Source organism: Struthio camelus, chromosome 1 (genome assembly GCF_040807025.1).
Source record: "Struthio camelus isolate bStrCam1 chromosome 1, bStrCam1.hap1, whole genome shotgun sequence".
Taxonomy (NCBI): Eukaryota; Metazoa; Chordata; class Aves; order Struthioniformes; family Struthionidae; genus Struthio; species Struthio camelus.
This window is the reverse complement of record NC_090942.1, coordinates 46,889,930-46,914,255: the sequence shown is the minus strand read 5'-3', so window position 1 is coordinate 46,914,255 and position 24,326 is coordinate 46,889,930. Positions and strand designations below refer to the sequence as shown.

Sequence of the window (24,326 nt, the reverse complement as noted above, 5' to 3'; positions counted from 1 at the left end):
CAAGCTCAAACTTATTCCAGAGCAGGGAGATGATGCTCTTAGAAAAGTCAGGTGAGCAGGCAGTGAAACTCAGCTGTGATGTAGAAGGTAAAGCCTAAAGTAACTATGAGAATGCAATCACTGAGAAAAGTGAAATGAGGATGAACAGAAAAAAATGACCATTACTGAAGTTCTTTTTTAATTTCAGGCAAAATTTGATCAATCATTTTGGACACATTTTTTCCTTAAATGTTAACATCATGCAAGCCATAAAAGCATTAAGCTTTCAAAAGAAAAAAATTGTTTACAGAAGGCCATGTAGAATTTAATCATTCTATAATGAATAAGGATAGAAAATATATGTATATAAAATGCTATTACTCTGTTATTAGTGCTATCTTTATTTCACTGATAGGATCACTGCCAAACCAGTGTTTTCCTATTATGTTGCACCTTTTGGGAATCCAATAGTGTAGCTTCTCAGTATCTTTTACTCCCTTCTTCAAATATCAATTACTATCTGTTTGAAAATACAGAAATTGCCTCAACGACTCTTTCTCTCTCTCTCTCTCTCTGTCTTTCTCTCTCTCTCATTTCCCAGCGGTATCTGACATGCTTCTGACAATCCCTGTTGTCCAATTAATTCATATGCCATTGACATACCTAATGTAAAGTCCTCATATTGCAGTTATTATTGCAGTGAATTCAACAACTAATGGCAGTTGATTAAGCGACAACTCTATGACAAAACTAATTACTAACATATAAAAATTACCCTAACTGGACTTGGCAAAACAAAATTAACAATGAAGATTTCTAAATTTTTCTCTCCCCTGTATGAGATAGCATTTGTAGAACTAAATTCTTCACTTTACACCAGCCAGAATCAGCCCTTTTAAATATGAACTCTGGGTAACAGAAACCTGCATAATTGAACTCAAGATAATAGAAACCTCTATAATTCCTAGAAATTTGGGTTTACTGTAGGAGTGGTATATTTTTATTTTTCACTCTTTTTTGTGCTTAAAACACTGATAAAAACCCTACCTAACTTTCATAAGTTACAGTCTTTTATTTCAGTTATATTTTGCTAGAGTAAAAATAAATTTAGGCTAGGTCTTTTTTTCTCCTCCCTTGATTACCTGGCTTCATCCTATCAATCATGATTATGTTCCTGCTACAATAATTACAGTTTTTAATCAATTTCCAAACAACATTGCTCAGTGGACTGTGAAGCACAGTTAAAGTCCATCATAAGAAAGGTCATACTGAAAACGACCAGAAATAATGCTTTTTGCAGATGAGGAGGAGGAGTTATATACAGGAAAGACAGAAAGATCACCTTCTTATCAGGGTTTAACATTCATTCAGTACAGCACTGAAATAATTATAATCGTGCACTTGAAAAACTAAAACATGAATTAATTCTCAGATGGATACTCCAGTGCCATAATAAGTGAAGCTCTCCAGTTATTGGAGGGGATATATCTTCCAATAAATTGTATTTTCCTAAACATATAAGAAAAAAAATCCTTTTGAAAAGAGTCCCTGTTATGATTTGATAATGTGACCTTGCACTGTAAACCAGCTCACTGAGTTAGTGACTAGCACTGGCTCTGCCCCAGCACTGACGTTTTAAAGCAGCTTCTCTGTGTCAGCGCTCTTAGTAAAACAGCTTTACTTTGCTTGAGTAAAGCAGTAGACCCCCCCCAACAAAAAAATAGAGTGCACTTGAGGGTTTTTTTGGTGTAAGTGCTTCTGAACAGAGTATATGTGAGAATCATGAGGGGCAGATTGTCTGGAAAGCTGCCGAAACTGTAAGGTAACTAAATCTGTTGGTTTAATGGGAATAGGTGTGCAAGCAGAAGGACCCTTGAGAAGTTTCCTGCTTGAAGTAAAATGATTGATTGTTTATTTTTTCCAGGTCTGCCACATATAGTGCTATGCCTTGTTGTGTTTGGATTTTGTTAGTCAAAACTTCTCTTTTCCAGAGAGTCTGATTTATTGCCCTCCCTGATTTTCAAAGTACCACCAAGACAGAAGCAGCTGGCACAGGAAATACTACTGACAGAAAAGCATCAGCATATTAAACCATTTATTTAAAAGATATAACTGCGTGAACCTTTTCCAGCATTTCGTTATTTCAAATACAGGATATACTGTATCTAATATAGAAGAATTGGAACAAATCAGTCTTACATTGAACTTTGCAATGAGTGAGAGTGCACTAAAAAAAAAAAAAAAGCCTTCAATTCTTCTGATTTGGTATACAGCTTTGTGAATCAAGTAGGCTCATAGGGCTTAGTTATATGCACAGAGTTATCATCCCCATTGTAACAGGTCTGCTCTACATGTTCATAATGATCACTAATGTTTAATTTAACAGATGGTTGGAACCTGTACTCTTCCCCTTAAGAGGTACAGAGCATGGTTGTATCATTCCCAACATCATTGAATTAAAAGTAGAAACCCAACACCAAGTGATGCTGCTTATCCAGTATAAGTCAATCCATCATTTCTACAGCTTCCTAAGTCTCTCTGATCTTAAATGTATGAGATAGATAATTTTCCATTTTAAGTATTACTGCCTTTTCTTGTCATTTAAGAGGCAAAGGAGGAGGTGCATATTAATAATGTATTAACACCACAAGTAAGCAATTTATTTAAAAGTTAGATTGGCACTCCCTGTTATTCTTACTTATAGTTCCCTGGATGAGGCAGCAAAACTAATTACTTTTATTTATGCAGTCCCATTAGAATACAGAGTGCTTTATAGCCAAGCAGAAAAAACAAATCACTGCTCTCAGGCTAGTGCTGTCTACAATGAATATAACAGGCAAGCAGGGACAATAGTCAAAGGCAGAAGAGAGGTTATGGGAAGACTGGGGCTAGAAAAGTTAGAAAGATGATATCTTCATCTTGTCAGTTCTGGAGAATCAAAGCAGGAAGTAGTCAAGACGGATGCCACAAATTGGGATTTGCCAAAAAATCACATGCAGTCCCATTCAACTGCAATATCTGGTATTCCAAATATCACTCATTATTGTTGCAATAAGGAAATAAAAAGAGACAAAGGAATCCCAGTTGCAGAGCAGTTTCCCATATTCCCTGATTGCTTCCCCCCCTCCCCAAAGTAGCAAGACCTGTCCCCAGGGATAGAATTAAAAAAAAAAAAACCCTTTATTAAAAAGCTGTTCCTCCTTTTGTTTTTCCATTAAATCATCACATGCCTTCTTTTTCTGCAGTTTGTGTTGAACTTCAGTTTATAAAGCCCACATGCTAAGCCATGCCAATTTTCCTAACTAAATTGATTTCTCATTGAAACTTGAATTAAAATGAATCACAGAATCACAGAATGGTTGAGGTTGGAAGGGACCTCCGGAGATCATCTAGTCCAACCTCCCTGCTCAAGCAGAGTCCTCTAGAGCATATTGCCCACGATCACATCCAGACGGCTTTTGAATATCTCCAGCGAAGGAGACTCCACTACCCCTCTGGGCAACCTGGTCCAATGCTCTGTCACCCTCACAGTGAAGAAGTTTTTTCTCAGGTTCAGATGGAACTGCCTGTGGTTCAGTTTCTGCCCATTGCCTCTTGTCCTGTTGCTGGGCACCACGGAGAAGAGGCTGGCCTCATCCTCTTGACACTCCCCCTTCAGATACTTGGACACACTGATGAGATCGCCTCTCAATCTTCTCTTCTCCAGACTGAACAGGCCCAGCTCTCTCAGCCTTTCTTCAGAGGAGAGGTGCTCCAGTCCCCTCATCATCTTGGTAGCCCTCCGCTGGACTCTCTCCAGGAGTGCCATGTCTCTCTTGTCCTGGGGAGCCCAGAACTGGACACAGTACTCCAGGTGAGGCCTCCCCAGGGCTGAGGAGAGGGGCAGGAGCACCTCCCTCGACCTGCTGGCAACACTCTGCCTCATGTAGCCCAGGATCCCACCGGCCTTCTTGGCCACAAGGGCACACTGCTGCCTCATGCTTAACTTGTTGTTCACCAGGACCACCAGGTCCTTCTCGGCAGAGCTGCTTTCCAGCAGGTCAACCCCCAGCCTGTCCTGGTGCATAGGATTATTCCTCCCTAGGTGCAGGACCCTGCACTTGCCTTTGTTGAACTTCAGAAGGTTCCTCTCCACCCACCTCTCCAGCCTGTCCAGGTCCCTCTGAATGGCAGCACAGTCTTCTGGTGTGTCAGCCACTCCTCCCAGTTTAGTATCATCAATAAACTTGCTGAGGGTGCACTCTGTCCCTTCCTCCAGGTCATTGATGAATACATTGAACAAGACTGGGCCCAGGACTGACCCCTGGGGGACACCACTAGCCACAGGCCTCCAACTAGACTTTGCACCATTCACCACAGCCCTCTGAGCTCGGCCATCCAGCCAGTTCTCAATCCACCTCACCGTCCACTCATCTAGCCCACACTTCCTGAGCTTGCCTAGGAGGATGTGATGGGAGACAGTGTCAGAAGCCTTGCTGAAGTCCAGGGAGACAACATCCACTGCTCTGCCCTCATCTACCCAGCCAGTCATCCCATCAGAGAAGGCTATCAGGTTGGTCAAGCATGAGTTCCCTTTGGTGAATCCCTGCTGACTACTCCTGATCACCTTCTTGTCCTCCACATGTTTAGTGAGGACCTCCAGGAGGAGCTGTTCCATCACCTTTCCAGGGATGGAGGGGAGGCTGACAGGCCTGTAGTTCCCTGGCTCCTCCTCCTTGCCCTTTTTGAAAGCTAGAGTGACATTGGCTTTCTTCCAGTCCTCAGGCGCCTCTCCTGATCTCCAGGACCTTTCAAAGATGATGGAGAGTGGCCTAGCAATAACATCTGCCAGCTCCCTCAGCACTCGCGGATGCATCCCATTGGGGCCCATGGGTTTGCGGGTGTCAAGTTTGGACAAAAGATCTCTAACCTGATCCTCCTCAACCAAGGGCGAGTCTTCCTTTCTCCAGCCTTCCTCTCTTGTCCCCAGGGTCTGGAATTCCTGAGGACTGGCCTTAGCAGTGAAGACTGAAGCAAAGGCAGCATTCAGCAACTCTGCCTTCTCCATATCCTTCGTTACCAGGGCACCCGCCCCATTCAGCAGCAGGCCCACATCTTCCTTAGTCTTCCTTTTGCTATTGATGTGTTTGAAGAACCACTTCTTGTTGTCCTTCACATTGTATGCCAGATTTAATGCTGGGCCTTAGCCTTCCTTGTCGCTTCCCTGCAGACTCTGACAACGTCCCTGTATTCCTCCCAAGTGGCCTGTCCCCTTTTCCACATTCTGCAGACTTCCTTCTTCTGCTGGAGTTTTGTCAGGAGTTCCTTGCTCAGACATGCAGGTCTCCTGCCCGCTTTGCTGGACTTCTTCCTCAGAGGGATGCACCGATCTTGAGCCTGGAGGAGGTGATGCTTGAACATTAACCAGCTTTCTTGGACCCCTGAGATTCCCCTAAGTAGGTCCCTGAAGAGGCCAAAGTTAGCTCTCCTGAAGTCCAGCGTTGTTATCCTACTTATTGCCCTGCTCCCTCCTCGTAGGATCCTGAACTCCACCATCTCACGGTCACTGCAGCCAAGGCTGCCCCCAACCTTCACATCTCCAACTAGACCTTCTTTTTTTGTTAGTACAAGGTCTAGCAGCGCACCTCTCCTCGTTGGCATCTCTGACTTCTGACTATGAATTCTGCTGTCGCACAAAATTTCACAGATAGATACTCTTTTAAAAATACGGATATTTTTTCCTTAGAGATAGGGTTGAGACGGAGAATATTTTTTCCTTGGGTCTTGTTTATTTGCTATGGCTATTTTTTGATTTTTGGAGTGTAGATGGAGAAAGACAACTAGGAAACACATCACTGAGTTCTCTACCATGTGAGGAGAGTAGGTTCAGGTGCACGTCTGAGCTAATGCACAGCTTTGAAAGATAATAATATATGAAACAAAATAAGAGGGCTTTTAAATTTGTAAGTTCTTTCTTTATAAACACTTTCAAAATATTTTGGTCCAGTTTGTCTATCATCTGGCATTTTGCTTCAATCAGGCCTGATGAAGTCACTGTAATTCCATTTCTGCAAAGCAAGAAATTCACATAATCAAGATGGGTGGTCTTTTTCATATTATATTTTTTAAATAGGTTGGATGAAATCCATGCATGGTTACCAACTGAAATTTGTTTCAATCATCTCCTGTCTCACTGACTGCTCACCAGGGGACTATCAAGACCCAACCTGCTTCTCTCAGTCTAGCTTCTCCCTATGGTCAATTAACACTTGTCTAGTTTATAAATGTATGTACAGAAGAGTTTATCCTTTTGCAGTCCCTGTGTATTCTTTCCAGTGTTATTTCTCTCACTGCAGAGTGGGAGAAAAAGTAATGAATTATTGAGAGAGAGAAGACTAGGATGCCTACCTGTTTTTCATTTCTTTCCTCCCAAACTCTGCCAACCTTCATTGTTGAGCAAGACTTTTTTTTTTTAAAACTTGTACTCTTACACAAATGAATAAACTAAGCATTTACTTTACAAAGACTTTATGAAAGATCTGTAAGGCTGTTTTGAGAGTATTATTGAAGTTTGATATCTGACTATCAGGGATTTTACTCTTCCCGATTTCAAATGAAAATAAAATTTTTTTAGGATACGGGAGATCATTGGCAAATAATTACCAAATATCTTCCTCACTTGCTGCTATCTGGAGCGATACCTCTGAATTCCTCTGACGCTGAATGCCGTAGAAAAGGAAATGTATGCTTGCTTGGAGTAGCTGCATAGGCCAATTGTCAGTAGTGATTACCAAAGTAATGAGTTTGGGTTACCCTCCAGGCAACCATAAAAACCATAACGGAATCTGGCGGCAGTAGCGACTACTTGTGCCATGACCTTTGGTGTCTGTATGGCCTGTAACACAAGTCAAGTTGTAGAAGATTCAACCTCTAGCTGGAAGCCTTCCTTATGAAGTTTTAAGTGGTCCAAAGGGATTCCGAAAAGATCATGACATAGCATAGCCCCTAGGTGTCCTTTGATTTTCTAATCAAACACTCAGACAATTTGTTTGCAAGTCCTCTTCGGGTATGAGCTTAGTGTCAGACATTTACTTTCTTGAGGGATCACTCAAGAGAACTGCGAGGGATTCTTGTCCTGTACTTTGGCGAAAGGACAAAGCAAGAGAGGTGTTTTATTGCCTGGTCATTTGCTTCTGTCAACTGGGTTCTGATTTCACCATTTAAGCTCTTCCCCTCAAAAAACATCTCGAACTGGTGTGTCAGACAAGTGATGGGAACAATGTGAAGCCTGTACATTCATTCCACCTCTTCCTCCACAATATTTGTGCTGGACTGAATACTTGCATCGTCTCTTCTCAGATAAAGAAACTGGCATTCTTGGGAGTCTTCCTGACTCTGTGTCACAGCTCGAAATAAAATATCCTGAAGGGACATATCATGCTTCAGTAAATTCAGGATGGAAGAAAAGACGATTCTGATTCTTCCCATAGCTTTTAATTATTCTAAATAAAGAATGTGTGAAGAGTTTGAATGGGTTTTCCACAGGAATGAATACATAGCTTACAAATCTTCAACCCCCCTTTCATATTCCTTTTTATAAGGAAGAATTTTCTCTTCCAAGCAGAACCAGAATCTAGGAACATCTAGGTCAAGTATAATCCCCCACTGACCTGCCTCAGTTGCTTCCAGGTCAATGATGGTCTGTAAACGAACACCTCTGAAGAGCCTGTGCTGTACAGGAAGCCCTCTGTGCATGCAAGATCATTTAACATCCTTACATGCCTTTGAATCTTTCAGGGCTGACACCTTTGGTTGGGTCTGTAAACTGGATCACTATTATGGGAAGCTCCAGGACTGACCTGTGTTAGTAAATCCAGTTTTGAGGAAGCTCTGTACTTGTTTTACTGTGATCACAGAGCTGTCACAAGCTTTTAAGGCTTGAATTTCTTTGACAAGGGATTGAACATTGCCTGCCTCTGACACTTATTTTAGGTACAAGGTTTCTTCTTTTACCAGCTTTACATGTAAGCAGGGTCCCTTCTTATAAATACTGGGTTTCAGCCTGGATCTAAGCTGCATATATTGCATGTGAATGATCACAGGCATGCAACAAGCTATCAGCCAAGGGCATCAGAGAACTTAAGTGCATCAGCCATTGGAAAGTTATCTTTACACTTTGCATACCAAAAGGCCTAGGCTCTCACAGTTCAAAAGATGCAAAGAAAGACAATTTCTGCCAGAACTCTTTTCTGAGACTTAGTGTATTATATCTAGGTATTGCAGGTACCCATTTAGTCTATGCATTAAATTCAGATAAAGCCTTGATCTTGTGTCTCAGATGGACTCATCTGATCTCAGGATTAGCAAAGTTATGGCAGTACATCGTGATGAGTTGTAGCGTGACATGAGGATCCTGCTTCCTAATTTTGTGCATCTCACACCGAAACATGCATGATACGTGTCTATAGCTTCACCTGGAGTTGCTGGGGCACACAAGTGTACTTAGGTTTTCTCTGGATCACTGTGGGCTTTGTACAGCTTATTATGAGTTTAATACAGGAACAAAGCTAAAGGTAAAAAGTGCAGAGCTAAAGCTAAAAAACTAAGTGCAACCACTGGCCTTGTCCTTATTCCTAAACTTCCCCATGGAATAAAAGAAATATAAAAAGGTGATCTGCTTGATGACAGCTTTTATTAGTCATTTCTCAAATAAATTAGGTATATCAAATATGCCTCAATTTATAAACACTTAATTAAAAAATGCACTGTAACTGAAATTATTATGAAAAAAACAAGGCAAATAAACAGCAAAAATGGAGAGAACTTTAACAAGTATTACACTGATCAACACAAAAAGCATTTAAATAAACTAATTTGTCTGTAAATATAAACATTAACAATTTTATTTGCAGAGGCTAGGATTCCTTTTCTTTTCAAAATCACCAGCTTCACTGAGTTAAATAAAATCTATTTGTACGTGGTCACATCTAATTGAGATTTATAGATTGCAACTGAGAGATCACTAAATTTTTGAGCAATATATGTTTGATTTTACATGGCTTTGACCTCTTTTTCTTTTTCCCATGTCAAATAGCGCAATGTTCTCATAAAAGTTTTTCCTCAATCACAATAAACCTTCTAGTAAATGACCTATTCAAATTAATTGGGTAAGTATGTGCAGTGCTGACAGAAGGAAAATCATCGAAATGGTTGTGATAGGTGACAATGCTCTCCCTCTCTCTCTCTATACATATTCATCTGTATATATATGTAGGTGTATATATATGCTTATACACAACAAAAGGTTCTTTCAGCATGATGAAATGCAAAACCCATTTACCTGATGCTGAGTTGTTATTAGAATATTGGTCAACTATAAACCAACTATAATCTCATTAGATAAGCAATTGAAACTTGCACATACTACTTGCAAGCAACTTAGAATAGTTTATACCCTTTTTTAGCTTTTCATTTAAGTAGTTTCATTAGTCTTGCATCAGCAAGAAAACGTTGGGTGATGGGTTTTTTTAGTCATAAAGGGGCAAAGAGGAAAGTTAGTCCATCTGAAGAATTGCTGTGATGCGTCTTCCTGTGACCCATCTGCACTCTTTAGATTGAACTTATTAGGCAAGCTGATAAGGTTAGAAAAGGTGGACAAGATTTTCACTCCATTAATGTTTTCATCAAGCCTTAAAATTAGTATTAATGGGATACTTGGTAAAGTATAGACGCAAGTGGGATGTAGTAGCTAAAAAGCAAAATGGGTTTTATTTCTTCTAACGTCTTTGGACATAAGGCACATAACTGCATCAATTCACTCCCAAAACTGTTCCCTGTCTTAAGCTTCAGGGCAACCAGTTCCTTTTCTAGTCTCTAAATTATTCATAAAACTAGTAAAAGAGAAGTGATAGGGAAAACAATTCTATGTAAGATTATCTTAAAGACTCCTTCAACTGATAATCTAGATAGATATTCTACAAGCAAAAAATCCCAGAAAAACATACAGATTTACACTTATATACCTAAAAAGGTGGATTGCCAAACACAGACTTCATAGAGGAACTGCATTGCACAGGAAGGAATAGCAATTAAAAGAAAATACTTTTATGACAAAGCCACCAACTTTGCTCTTTCAGTGAATGTTAAGAGATTGGTACCATTCATGGAGCTCTCTGATGCTATTAATAATATGTTTATTTTTCATTCAATTGTTAAATACTTTGTTTCATAAAGGAGCAGCAAAGGGCAAAAATAATTCTGCAAAATGATGGTGATTGAAAAGAAAGAAGAAAAAACTCAATTGTACAGCATGGATAAGACATTTTTTCTAGCATCCTATACATTTACGGTGTCGTGTAAAAGTACTCATTGCCACAATAGGCAGAACAATGCTGGATACCAGAAACTGAGGGTGTGCAAAAGTGACTTTGTTATAATGTTTGGCTTTGCACAGTGGATACAAACCAGAAGAGGGAATTTATTTAACACAAGAAACAACACTCTGTGTTATATATACTGATGTACTGTGAAGAACCTTGTGGTTGTTGCAACCAACACGTCAAAATAATAAATACATCAATTCTATGTACAATTAATTTCTCATTGTAATAAAGAAAAATACTAGATATGTAGGAAGATATGTTCTCAAGAAAATTAGAGAAAAAATAAAATATATTTCTCCAGATTAGGACAAAAAACGCTTTGCTGACAGGAAAAAAAAATCTAAAGAAAAAAGCCTCTCAAATAATCTGTACTTTCTGGGATTACTTAGTACAGCAGACTACTGCGTTAGTGGGTTGCAAATCTGTTCACCTTGGTTAAATCATTCCTGAATCCAAAACTGATCTCAAGTTCGGTTGTCAAAGCCAATTTCCATTTCTGTAATATCACAGTAGTGTTGTACCTGTGGCTTAAGCTACTCAAACTCTGCAGGAACACTGTTTCACACAATAAGCTTCAGAGTTTCAGAAAAACAAAAAAATATCCCTATAAAAACAGAAAGTTAGCAGGTAAGGGGCCAGTATGTGATGCAAGGAAATATAGGCTTATTTACAAGTTCTATCAAATCAAAAAATTTTTCACACTGCACATGACTTCCATGTCTGCTTCTTCAAAATGAAACTTTAATGCTTTTAAGCATAAATTTGTGCTCAAATGCACACAAAATTGCATATATTTATAAACAAAAATTTAATCTTCAAGCACTGCAGAGAAATTCCTGCACACTTAATTAAATTAAGTCAATATGCTTACTCTTTGTCACTGAAAATATATTCCAAAAAAGTGAGTATTCAGGAAACATAACTGAGTTTAATATGTTTTTTCTTACGTCTTTTTAGAAAGTCCACTCTAATGCTAAAATGCTTCCTTGTACATTACTGCCAGGCTCGTCTGCACTGCAGAACCGTGGCATTTCCAGAGAGCCGGCACACCATGACGGCGTGCGCAGGAGAAGACAAGGAAGAACAGAAAGGGAAGAGAAAAAGGGGAATTTGAGTTTTGAACACAAATGCAACCATAAAGATTTTCAAGTGGCATAATACCAGCCATGTGTTCAGTCTTTCATGGTGCTTATATTAGTACGTCCCTCTGTTCTGTTATGATTCCTTTGGAGGTCAGCATTTCGGGTTTGTAATGTTTGATTCGGATTGATTACTACACCAAGAAAACTTTTTTCAGCTCTAGATTGCTTGTTTTTAACTTACTGATGCATGCCCTTCACTTCAGTTTCTCTTAGTATAACTCGCTCTAGATGTCCTTCTTTATTGCTGGAATAAAGTCTACCCTTCTAAAATTCTTACTTATTTCCAGGAAAATATGTCTGTTCTCCTCCCTGGCACTCCTCCTTGCTCCCCACATATTCTATTCCTTAAGACACTTTCTTTCAATATTATATTCCCGAATCTCAGAGTGATTAAACGTTCAGTACAAACGTGAAACAAGGCAGGTTCTCCAGATTTCTTGCACACTTGTCACTGCTCACTAAAATCTCTCTCTTGCACCCCTTAGGGATGCAGCAAAATAAACACAGTAATTCAGCTGTCAGTGACTGCTCTCATACCTGAACAGGACACAAAGACTCTCTCTTGCTACCTGCATTCACCCCATGCCGGTCAAATCTGCTACAGGAATGTTTACAGCACAGAGCCACTTTAGAGATTCTCAAGGCAGATCCAAATGGGCTGGCGTATTTACATAGGATAATTTAAAGCTTTACAATTATGCTGGTTCAAACCCCAGAAGCAATACAGCCATCTGTGCCAGTTGCAGAGAGCATGTTCTGCCAGGGTACGAAACTCCACTTCTATAAAGCCCGCTAATTTTGAGCATGCAGAATTACCCTGCGCTGTGCTGCTTCGTGCAGCCATTGGAAATGGAGATGGTACCAGACACCTGCTGCCTGAGAGGTGTGATGGTTGGAAGAACGAGAGCATCAGAAGTGGTTGCACTTGGCAGGTGGAACAGGACCTTGCTGAGAAGGAAAAAAGGGCTAAGGTGCCAGAGCAGGAGTTCCAGCATGTTTTTCACACTCTGTTTCCATGAGAAAGGAGTGACGCAAATTAGATTCTGCTTTGCATACTCTGAATACACTATCTGCCATTTCATCAAAATCTACTTAGGCAGGTAATGACCATGTCTGTGAAAGCCAGGCTTATCCTTAGATAAAAATAAGGCATGATAGTTAAATTTGGAAGTCAGTGACCCAAAGCCTCTAGTGCTCTAAACATGTCCATCAACATTTTCTAACCATAGCACAAATCTAATGATGCAAGGGACCTGAATGCAACAGAACTGGGAAGGTATCAGAACAGCAGTCTTAGGTCCACTGAACTAAAAAGCCTATATCCATGCAAGATTCAGGAAGCAGCAAGAGGGCAAAAAGGCTATCCCTTCATAACATCTTCTGTGCAGGAAAGAAGCAGATGCGAAATTAGAGTCTATCACGCGTGACATTACAGCATCAAAAAAAGGTCATCTCACACACTACAAAGACCATTCATATAGAGCCAAGTCCCCTTCCCAGCTCTTGTTGCCAGTTATACATTTTAGGAGTATTTTTATAATGATTATATGTCAATATAAAAATAATTTACAAATATATCTCGTTCATCAGCTCTTATTCCCACACAGCTTAGAAACAGCATACAAATTGAATAGTTAACATACCCTTCGGCTAAATTTTGTGAGTAAAAATATTCAAAAATGCTTCCAGATAACCTTTAGAAAATATAAGCTGAAGTATAAAAGTCAGAGTATAGAAGAAAGATAACTATGACAGATTTGTATTCTATTCATGCCATATAGTTGTCCTGTACCTAAAACAGTCAATAACTCACTAAATTAGCATAAGAAAAAAGTCAATAGAGTTGTTACAGTAACAGATAAAGGAATGCACAATGTATTAGTTATCAATGCTTTATTATTGAAAACAAAATTGAAATTCTCTTATCTGGCACATAAACAATTATTTCTACAAAAAGGAAAGCCTACAAATCTGATAATTTATACAAATAACAGTTTTTCAAAAAATAAAATTTTAATTTAGTAAACTTGTCTTGTGCTCTTTTTTTTTTTTTTTTTTAGCACTGTCTGCAATAATCCACCATAAATCCCTGAGCAGAGACATATTTTAAACATGTTTTAAATTTATTCCAAAAGAAGAAAGTTATCAAGCCCAGACCTATATTAAAAAACGTATTCAGGGACATTCTTGTCAAATTTATGCTAGTCCTTTTTTCTTTCTTTTCTTTTTTTTAAAGTAACAAAACAAACAGTTATCAATGCAAGCATGACACTGCAACGAATGAGTGCTCCCCCTTCCCCCTTTTGTGCAATGTATACAAATTACTAAACAAGAATGAGTACAAGTTGAAGGAGACAAATAACAGAGTGAACGGTTACGACCAAGAAGCCATCAAAGTTTGATGACGGTTGAGCAAATAAAGCAAGATACCACAGATTTATACTGAGTTCTGTCACAGGTACTATCTAATTTATTTCTATAATTTTCCAGAAAGTCAGAAAAGAGGGAGAATAAGTTCAAGCTACCATTGTATTTTACCACTGGTTTCAGTGATGAAGTAGCAATTCAACTTTTGACCCTTCAATTTTGCTTTTCCAGCCTTATCATTACTTCAGAAAAACTTGGCACACTCTACAAAACCAAACAGTCTTGCCCCGCTAGCCCTTCTGGCAGGCCAGTAGTGAACTTAGCAAGATGGTGTTTCAGTGAGCATGAAAAAAGAAAAGGAAACACACACTACCATGTTTTATGACTCTACTGACTTTGCAATAGCTACTCCCCAACGTAATTTGGTACAGATCTAAAATCTAAGTGTAAGGGGAGAATGACCAAGAAGTAGTGTACACTCAAGTGTCTCCTTTGCCATTAAGCACACATACTAACCACAAAAAATTCAAAGAAAACCAAATAAAAGAAATAGCAACACTTAGACTATTGTGTGAATGACAGAAAATGTTGCTGCAGTCAAGTAATAAATAAATAAATACAGCAAATTATTCTTCTCTACAGTTTTGTTGGAATGATGCTCAACGGGAAGAAAACCTTTTTCAGTAAAAAAGGAGATTTTAAACAGAAGATCCTGAAGAAGCTTCAGTTCAAGGTGCTCTACCACTTTAACATTAAATATCTACCATTATGAAAAGAACATTGAAGCAGATACAAACAGGTTATTAAATGAAATAGTAAATTTCCTAGAAGCAATAATACTTATTCCAAAGAAAGAGAGCAGTTAGCAAATGGCCTGGAAAAATCTGACTAAAGCTTCAATATACTGCAATTTAAAATAAATTATTTTTACATTAAAAATGAAGATTGAAACAGTAAGTAGGTCAAATCATTCCAAACTAAAAATAAATTGAACCTCACCAAAAGCGTATTTAGATATTTGACAGCTCTGCTGCTAGTATGCATGTCAGAATACAAAGAGAATTCTAGTATTTGGTTAGAATCTGAATAGATAACATTTTTTTAAAAGAATACCATTGTGAAAAGTAACTGGCGATGATTGTTATACATTTCCCTTGATCTACACTGTTTTGAACATGATCCAATAAAATCCAGTCCCTTCAGCTACCTGCTAGCCTCAATGTATATCATTCCCTTTTCTCGTAGTTGCTGATGAAGTCTCATCTGTAGCATATCCAAGCACTAATATTTTTAAATCTCGCTTGGCTGAGTTTAAACACAGTCTTATCTGACAGCGATGTGAAAGATTCAAACACATTGTTCTATAATACCAATTTTTTTTTTTTCTTAAGATAACAGTCTGATCATACTCACTTGATATCAGGGCAAATATCAGTCTTGTTTCTATTGATAAGTCAGAACATTAAAGGATACCTCCAGCCTTTTTTTTTTTTTTTACCCTCTCTACATATCTGATGTAGAGTATGGGCTTCTCCGTGCTCATTCTGTCTAACCCACAGCCATTAGACTGTCTATCACAAGAAAACTGCATCAAAACTTTTAACAAGCTGAAATTACATGTACACACTCAGTACAAATAATTTTCAATAGTCATCTAATCAAAAGTGACAGGTTTGAAAAAATAAAATTGGCCAAATGAACTGATGTGAAATTGATAAGCAAGTGGTCCTAAAGTGAGATACAGCAGCATTAAGACAAACTGCAAACACGTTGGATTTAGTATACATTTTAATGAGTTACAGTCTCAGCAAAATACTTCAACCTACTATTACCACTTTTACTCCCATATGGCTTAGTGTATACTGTACAATTTTCCCTTCGTGTTTCTATGACAGTATACATTTCAAGTACCCACACGGTAATGAGCAATATGGGATTTGCAACGGTTTATCAAGTATGCCAAAACACCTTCATTTAAGTGCTACAATTCTAAATACTTTTGTGGGGTAACACTTAAGTCCATCATGAACTACAGAATCACAGAATCGTTTAGGTTGGAAGGGACCTCTGGAGATCATCTAGTCCAACCTCCCTGCTCAAGCAGGGTCACCTAGAGCATAGGTGACCATATAGAAGAGCATAGAGCATAGAATTCCTCAAAATGTTTCCCTTTTTTTTTTTTTAAATCTGGCAAAAAAAAAAAAAAAAACTATGCCAAAAAAGCAGAGTAGCTTCTCTTAGCAGCAATTAAGACCTCTGACCCTTGCAGTCAAGTCCAATGAGCGCTGTGATCGGACAACTTCGTGGAAGTTCTAGCTTGGGACTTGAATCAGTTTCACAAAAAAAGTTCACAGAGTTTTCAGTATCATATTCAGTATCATGTTTTGGATGTCTTTAAACCTTGTTTCTCCATGATATTCCACAATTTGCGAAGATTGGACTGAGTGATGACATCATCAGGTTTAAGTTGAAGGGCAAGGAGGTAGTTCTCTTCAGCCTCTTTGAGTTTACCATTGAGGTGGAGAATGGCTCCAAGATTCATTAAGGCAGCAGGATACTAGTACAAAAAAAAAATGGGAAGGAGAAATATTAAGACTATTTTAAGTTTTTCTTTTCAGACAATCTTCTTCCACTTACACAAATTATTCCCTCATGTTTGCAGGCATTTCATGGAAGCAATTCAGCAATTTAAGCAAATAGAGATAACAAGAAAAAGTTTCTGAACAGCTGCTGTATACTCTGTGCTTTAAACAGGGCGAGCTCTGGTGTCTACAGATATAGACTTCTCTCTTTAATGAGAAAGCACAGACCTCATAAAGCTTTACATGTGGTAATACCAGCATAGTATAGTTTCCAAGAGAAAATTAAAGTCATTCAAGAGTGGATTGAAGACAGGAATTTAATTTTAATTCAACTCATTGCCAATAAAGAGTTTATAATCAGTGAGAATAGTTTACACACTGGAAGTCATCCTTTTTTTCTCTTTGTCTTAATTATAATAAGTGGAAAATACAATCTGTCCTCAGATTTTAGAGATGTTCAAGGGTCTTAAGATATTTATTTAGATTCAGGCTATGGCAATTATTTCTTAATGAATGGTTGAGTAAAATTAACAATGGTGGAAATGCATGCTATTTTAATAACAAAGATGTCAAGAATTTGTAACAAACTCATTTAAAAAGCTCTCACATTACTAACAGATCTTCCCGCTTTCTTTAGCTGAGACAAAATGTTTCTTGTTTTTATTATTTTTTAATCTTTAGATTGTTCCAATTTGACATAAGAGGTCACTTGTGGTAATTAAACACACCTAGTTACTACAAAGTTAACAGATATTACAAAGTCAGAGAAAGCAGATTTCTGAAGCTGAAAAGAACGGAGATTAACCTACCTTTTGTACAAGTACTTCTAGGTATAACATGCTCGTAGGAGCACAGTAATGTCATTTACCAAACCAGTACCTTGGATTTCAAAGAAAAAAGGATGAAAAAAAAAAACAACTCCAAAACCTATGTAAAGTTCAGTAAAGTCCTCCTCAGGTCACTATCATTTTCACTGAGCTTCAGGAACACTCACTTTCCAAGTTGCACAGTTTTGCCTCCAAGGACAGGGGTCCAAGACACCACTTACCAGTGGTCAGATCAAACTGCAAGACTCAAAACTGTGAAGCCACATGGAAACACAGCTTGGCTCAGCTTTTTTGGGGGGGAGAGGGGAGGGGGCAAAGGGAGCAGTGCAGGGTTGCTATGCTCTACATGCCCTTCAGTGACAATAACTTCAGTCACACAGTAGGTAGAAGGTCAGTAAAACATGCACTAGAGATGGTGTCCTGGAGTGCAAGCCCTTCCAGACCGATGTGGTAATAGGAAGTCATTAGAATGAGGAGGACTTACCTGCGTTTCAAATCTCACCACCAGCAAGTTAAATATGTTACTCCTATCCTTCTGATTCAAGTTTCAAAAAAAAAAAACAAAAAACAAAAATGAAACTTCATATCGGAAATCTTGTTCAGAAAATAGTTTTATCTCCTCCCAGTTCTTCCTATTTGTTCAACTCTCTTCTTGATTCTTTTCATCTATTGAGATATGCATCATAAAAACTGATAAAGACTGTGGTGTAACAAGTTTTCAGAACAACTGGCTTCCAGAGTTATAACATTTTGCCAAACAAAATGAGTTCTGCCATCCAGTCATCCCTACTGTAAACCCCATAATGCTAAGCCAGTGCAACTTGAAGATGCCATTTTTAGATTTAGATGTAATTTTTCATGCTTAGCCCTGACAGATTAATTCCCCCCTAAATTAGTTACTGGGTCCCATTAAAACAAACAAACAAATCCCACCAACCAACCAGCTAGGTTTTATGCGTTATTTTCAAGTTAAATAACCTCAGAAATTTTGTATTCAATTCATATTCTGTTTGGAGAAGGAAAATTAAGCCCCTGAAAAGTAATCTTTGTGGAGGACAACACACAGCAGCAGCCACGTTATTGGAGCTCCTACTTTGCAGCGTCAATCATACATGCCATTTTATATAATGGAATACGTTCCTTAATTGAAGACTTTCTGGATGCTAATTGAAATGATGCAAGCAAAGACTCATAAAGGAACAACTCTATTGTAAATGGATGACTGTCTGAATAGCCACATATTTCTTTTATTCATTTATTTTTACATGGAAGCATCTGAAAATGGCCTTTCTCCTCCATCTTGCTTGAGACATGATCGTGAGTAGGACAGTCCATTCTCATTAATTGTGACCAATATTGGCCCAATTAGAGGTCCAAATAGCCTTTTGCAAGAGCATATATACACGTTTGCAGAGTTATAAACATATAACTGTCTTCCCACTCAAAATATAATTCTATATGTATGTGTTTAGTTAGACAAAGCTTACAACAGATAAAGATTAAATAACTGTAAACCTAGAAAAACTCTCATTAAGTAACATACACCCCAAAATGCATTCAGTTCTAATTCTAGGACATTCACATAGTGTCTGGGAAGTAAAGCAGTTTTCTCATAGGGCTTCCCAAACTCCTCTCTGCCCCCCAACCAAAGGTCTGTACATAGTGCTAATCAAGTACTCTAAAGAAAGTTGCATATATAGGACTTAAACATAAAAAACCCCTCCTCTTCTGCCATCATGTCTTTAATTTAGTAAATCATTTCAGTACAGCAAGCAACAAAAACATCTAGAAAAAAAGAGCAAATTACATGCCTTTTAACTGAATATGAAATTTTCCAACTTCTATCTACCATTCCTTACTTCCTAGAAAGCCAATAAAATTTCAGACCACTATGCTCAACGGAAATATATCTATGTAAAACGTGAACGGGTAATTCATTTCAAGTAGTGCTGAAAGTTCATACCAACTCCTTCATGTTTCAAGTGAAAAAGTGCATAGGACTTCTGAAAGGCTACTCCCTAACTTTGTAGGGTATCAGTCACCCCAATATCTAGGGCTTATTGCAACAATCGCAAGAATTTTGGGTGACTGAAAGATTGTACATCAGTGTCATCGTTCCCTAACAGCTATAAATGATGGTCTGAGGACGCAGAGCAAGCCACATTTGCTATAGCTTTCCTCCACATATATTGTCTTTTATTAAAGACAGCTGATAAAACTTTTCAGTACGTTAACAAAGGCAGTCGGCAGCTACCAGTCCAACAACACAGGACTTGTAGCACTGTATAACAAATGACACCACCTACTACTTCAGAGACTTGAAAGGAGAAACAGGCCTTCCTTCATTTCCTTTTGGAGACAGATGCTTTACATCAAAGCAGCTGACTGGCATTTCTATCAGGGTTATAAATGCTGTCTTTTATGGTCTATTGGGAATTATTCCCTTTATTTGCATTCTTCTTGTGGTGTGCTTGTTTCTTTAGGTTTTTTAGTGGGGAAGGGGAGGGGAGGGACAACTAGTAGGGTAGCTGATGAGTAATAAAATAATAAATGCCATGCACTTAGTTGCCTGAGGTGTTTTTGGTTTATACTGATGACAACTCTTTCAAACTTTCTCCACGCTACCAAAACAAAGGAAGAGCCCTGGGGCATACAAAAACTTTAACACGAGCTAAACTCTTCTCTAAAATGTATTATGGAAACCTCAAATAATTTATTATAATTCTGTGGAATTTTTCATGATTACACTGATGTAACCAAGTAAAGTATCAGACCCACAAACACAGTGTATATTAATAACATAGTAGATGAACTGATTTCTTTTTCATCATCTCTGGCGCCATTCATATCAAGTGCCATATTAGAGAAATAGTCTGAAACAGAGGAAAATAGTTTACTGCTACGTAGGCATAAAAGTTTATAGAGATACAAACTAATACACAAAACACTTAACCTATCTCAAAAAAGTCTCTCCTTTGCATGGTAGGCAAGCGTGGCCAACAACAGCTCAAACACAAGCAATGAAAACTGCAAATTCTTTCTCAAACCTTCTGCTTACAGGCAATCTCTTCTTTGTTCGACACCACACAGGCCACGGTGGCAAGTACTGAGATGAAAACACATGCTGCTGGGGTGCTTTTAAGGAAAACCATGCTAATTTATACGCTGATAGTATAAAGTACATGCACAAGCTACTTCTCCCTTAGCCGTTTTAAAAAGTCACTGAAAGGGGGTTGTCAATATTCTTCTTGTTTCGAAACAGATGATGATTGGGACTGAGAAAGAATCCTGCAATCACCATGGCCAACCATAAAACTGAAGACCTCTCTTTACTCTCAGGAAAAATCCAAGTGTCTGATTCACATCAGAAGCACAGAGGTGAGTGTTTTGATTTATTATAACAGAACAATTAAGGGCAATTATTATTGTAAGCATTCCTGTCAAGCAAAGGCCATACTTGAAGAAAGATGCAAAATGCCACATGTGAATATTTTATCTCAGAACTTTGGTTAAATATAGCTGAAGAATTCAAATATTTCTCTTTGATAACCGAAGACATATAGCTGCTACAATAATGACTGAGTAGTAAAACAGCAGAGAGAGTATTAGCTGTAGCATAGATCACTAAGTATGAAAGCTCATCATGGTGGACTGCTTCAGCTTTTCAGTGACCATGGCATAATGTGCTGTCATGCCTTCTTTATCCTCTCACAGCGACGGAAAGAATTTTCACTTGAACTTTTATTACTGGTGTCATTGCCATAGCACAACATCCTATTTTCTAAGGCAATCAAAATGTCAACAGCTCCTTTTTTTATTGCTAAAGATAATTGTGAACAACAGAATCATTTCAGGGGTCGCACCTACTTTTGACAGACCCCAAAACATCTGAGTGAAACTGTGACCTAGTGGCTGCCCCAAGTTGTAAGGATAGTTCTTTAAAGCATGGGTGTGTGGGGTGTGTGCAGACAGAGGAGCAAGGGAGAGAAATGCAGAGATATAGTTCCTGCGAACGGATGTGAACAGAGATCATACTCTCCAATGCAATTCCACTGCTACTGCTATGAAGTCAGCAGTAAGAACAATACGTGGACGTAGACCTTTTTATAGGGCCAAAACCTAGTGGTGTGAGACAATCAAGTGCCAGTTACTCCTTCCAAACAGAGACTCACATTTCCTCGCTCAGTCTTAATGCTAAGAGACCACTTCGTCTCTTAAGAACTGCAGTTTGCATACACTGTGACTGGTATTTCATTTCAAACACTGTAGGAATTGTAAGTAAAACACCAACCTCCAGTAAGCTGGCTAAGACGACAACAGAGAGGCAGACAGCAAACTGTCTGGGGACAGATAACTTGCCACAAAAGGCATTCTGGAACAAGATTACAGGACGTGCGGTAAAATGTTATGGATCAGATGGAATAAAAAAGCATAAAATTAAGCATTGTGAGGGATTTCCTGGGTCATCGGCCCAGACAGAAAAGCATTCAGTTCTGCTGGAAAACAAAACAAAATAATCAGCATCTTTGCAAACCCCATCTTAAAATGAAACAGTGCTCTGCAACTTCTACTCTCCGACAGTTAAATATATTCTTTGAATTAAAAGTCTATTCATGCACAATTTTTGAAAATACGTTTTTGTGTCAACAAGAGCTTTCAGCTTAAATAGTGAAGTTGGGGAATGGAGAGAAAAAAGCATTCTCCCTGCAGGTACTAATTTGATAAAGCATTCCAAAGAGTACAGTTTCCAAAATGCTATTAGTCACAAGTGGACCTAAACATCTCAACTGTAAAAGGAACCCATGTCCCAGTGTAATTACCTTGAGACTGACTAACATACATAGGTGTATAAATCTAACCAACAACAAGCCTGAACAGTAGGGGGTAATGGATCCTTGGATTCAGTCATTACTGTAAGACTATTACATTAGCAGAACAACCATTTACTGTTTACTAATTGTTTTGAAAATGACTTCAGTTATAGTTCTAGACATATTTTGCTGTTGGATATAATCGGTGTAATAGTCTCAAGTTAGGATAGTACATCAAGCTAATAAGTTGGACATCTGGACTTTCAAACCAGATGTCACTTGTACCTGCCGGATGCAAAGAGAACATACATGGAAATTGTTCGTATGTGTCTGATCTTGTTTCCTTCTGAAAACTCGCTGGAGAGGTTTCTGTCTACAACCACACATTGTAAAATACTTGCATCTAAAACCAGAAACTAGAAAATGAATGAAGCTTTCTACCAGTTTCTCTACATTTATGGATAGTAGAGAGGTGAGAGCTTTCACCCACAAGCATACTGTGAAGTCATTTGGTTTGCTTGTAGGTTTAGCCATCGGCAGCATTAAAGGAAATCCACAGCTTTGAGTCAGGAAGAGTTCTGCAACTTGGCATGAGAGGGAAGCATCAAGCAGCCTACTTCCTTCTCAAATTATCACATCAATAGGGGACATTTTAGCATCCATGTTCTCCAGGCAATGGGTTCCCCTCCCTGCCCCGTGTCTTTTTCATCTTAACCTTCAGAGAATGCTCAGAGTTTTAAAAACAAAGTTATTCAAAAATGAAAAAGCACATATGGATATACATTACACCCTGCTGCTGAAAAACCTTATACTATGGGCCTTTATATAAATTCAGAATATATTGTATCATATACTGGCAAGTTAACAAATGCATATGTTGCAACTGCTAAAGGCTGCAGATCATATTAACAACTTAAAAAGTGCCTCAAAGACTTCCCTACATTTGTAATTTCCATATATCTAGATTATTCTTCAATGAGTATGCATCAATTATTTTAATTGATGTTTAAAAAATCTCCTAGTAATAACTCTCTTAATTTATATGGAAATCATGATGGACGGTTTCAGATAACATACTCGTATTACCATAATTAAAGCTAAACAGGCACATACATTATAAGTATTTAATATTATGGTTATATTAAGGAAAAAAAAATCACAAAAGTAAGTTTTCCAGGCCTTAAAGTGTTTCTAATTAAACTCTTTTAGCTTTCCAGCTTGAATGTTTTCAGCATATAACATATGATAATCTTATATAATTTTCCCAGTACTTTAGGATTTCATAGAAAAAAATCCTCAAATGATTTAATTTTTGCTTATAGAAATCCAACTGTGCTCTGATGTCTGCAATTTGATCATTTTAATACTAGTTATGATTATGATTTAAAACATTTAACAACTTCTTTACTTTATCTAACAAGAGTACCCTATGTGTTAATTAAAAGGCCCATATTCCCAGCAAGTGAGAAGCTTGCTAAATGGAAATGTCATCTGTAGTACTATTCTAACAAAAAGAAATTGCTCAATATCTTTCAGTAACAGATTTTTGTGCTATTAAGAAAAACTTGAGGCTTTTTAAAATGGAATTGAACCTCTTAATAAATATGTATTTTTGCACATAAACACTTTCTTTCTAAACAGTGGAAACCAGAAAAATAAATGGCTTTGTATTACTGCCTAAAGAAAGATAAACTACACTATTAATTCAAAAGAAAGTGCTGCAACAAATAAACAAATATACTCTACTTCACCCAGCAGCACACAGACAGGGCTGATTAGAATAGCCATCCATATTAATACAATCAAACCTAGCTAATCTGCAGAGGACACTGTAATTTGGAGATCATTTGAAATTGTGCTCTAAAGTTCACTCTCAGGGTATATACTACTAGATTTTAAAAAAAGTTCAGGTTTTACAGTCAAATAAAATTTCCCTGGAAAACAAAAATCACTGCTAAGAATGAATGCATCATCTATTTTCATCCAGACACTGATCAAATACATCATTCCCCAGAGAAGTCTGTTCAGTTCTTCAAGACGCTAGTCACAAGCATACGAAGTGCTCCATTAAAATTTTAATTGTTCCATTTTTGAGTAGAATAGCCAACTACTAAATTTCACGCTACTAAATTTCATTTGTCATTCTGGCCTGGAAAATTTAGTTAAGTTCTATGAGGAAATCTCAAAGTCAAAAGATTTCCAGTATTTTGACTCAAGAGATTTAGGTGAAATGTTAAGTATCACACAAGGTTTTGCA

The 24,326-nt window shown here is 38.0% G+C and overlaps 1 protein-coding gene across 1 annotated transcript in view; it reads right to left on the bottom strand.

Annotated features, from left to right (window-relative positions):
* Positions 1-13,360: 13,360 nt before the first annotated feature.
* The window catches only part of TMTC2 (transmembrane O-mannosyltransferase targeting cadherins 2), a 256,213-nt gene continuing 245,247 nt past the window's right edge, over positions 13,361-24,326 (bottom strand). Inside the window, exon 12 of the mRNA XM_068936498.1 lies at positions 13,361-16,406. Coding sequence (XP_068792599.1) covers positions 16,227-16,406 — 180 coding nt within the window. The 3' untranslated portion in view covers positions 13,361-16,226. The remainder of the gene's footprint in view (positions 16,407-24,326) is intronic.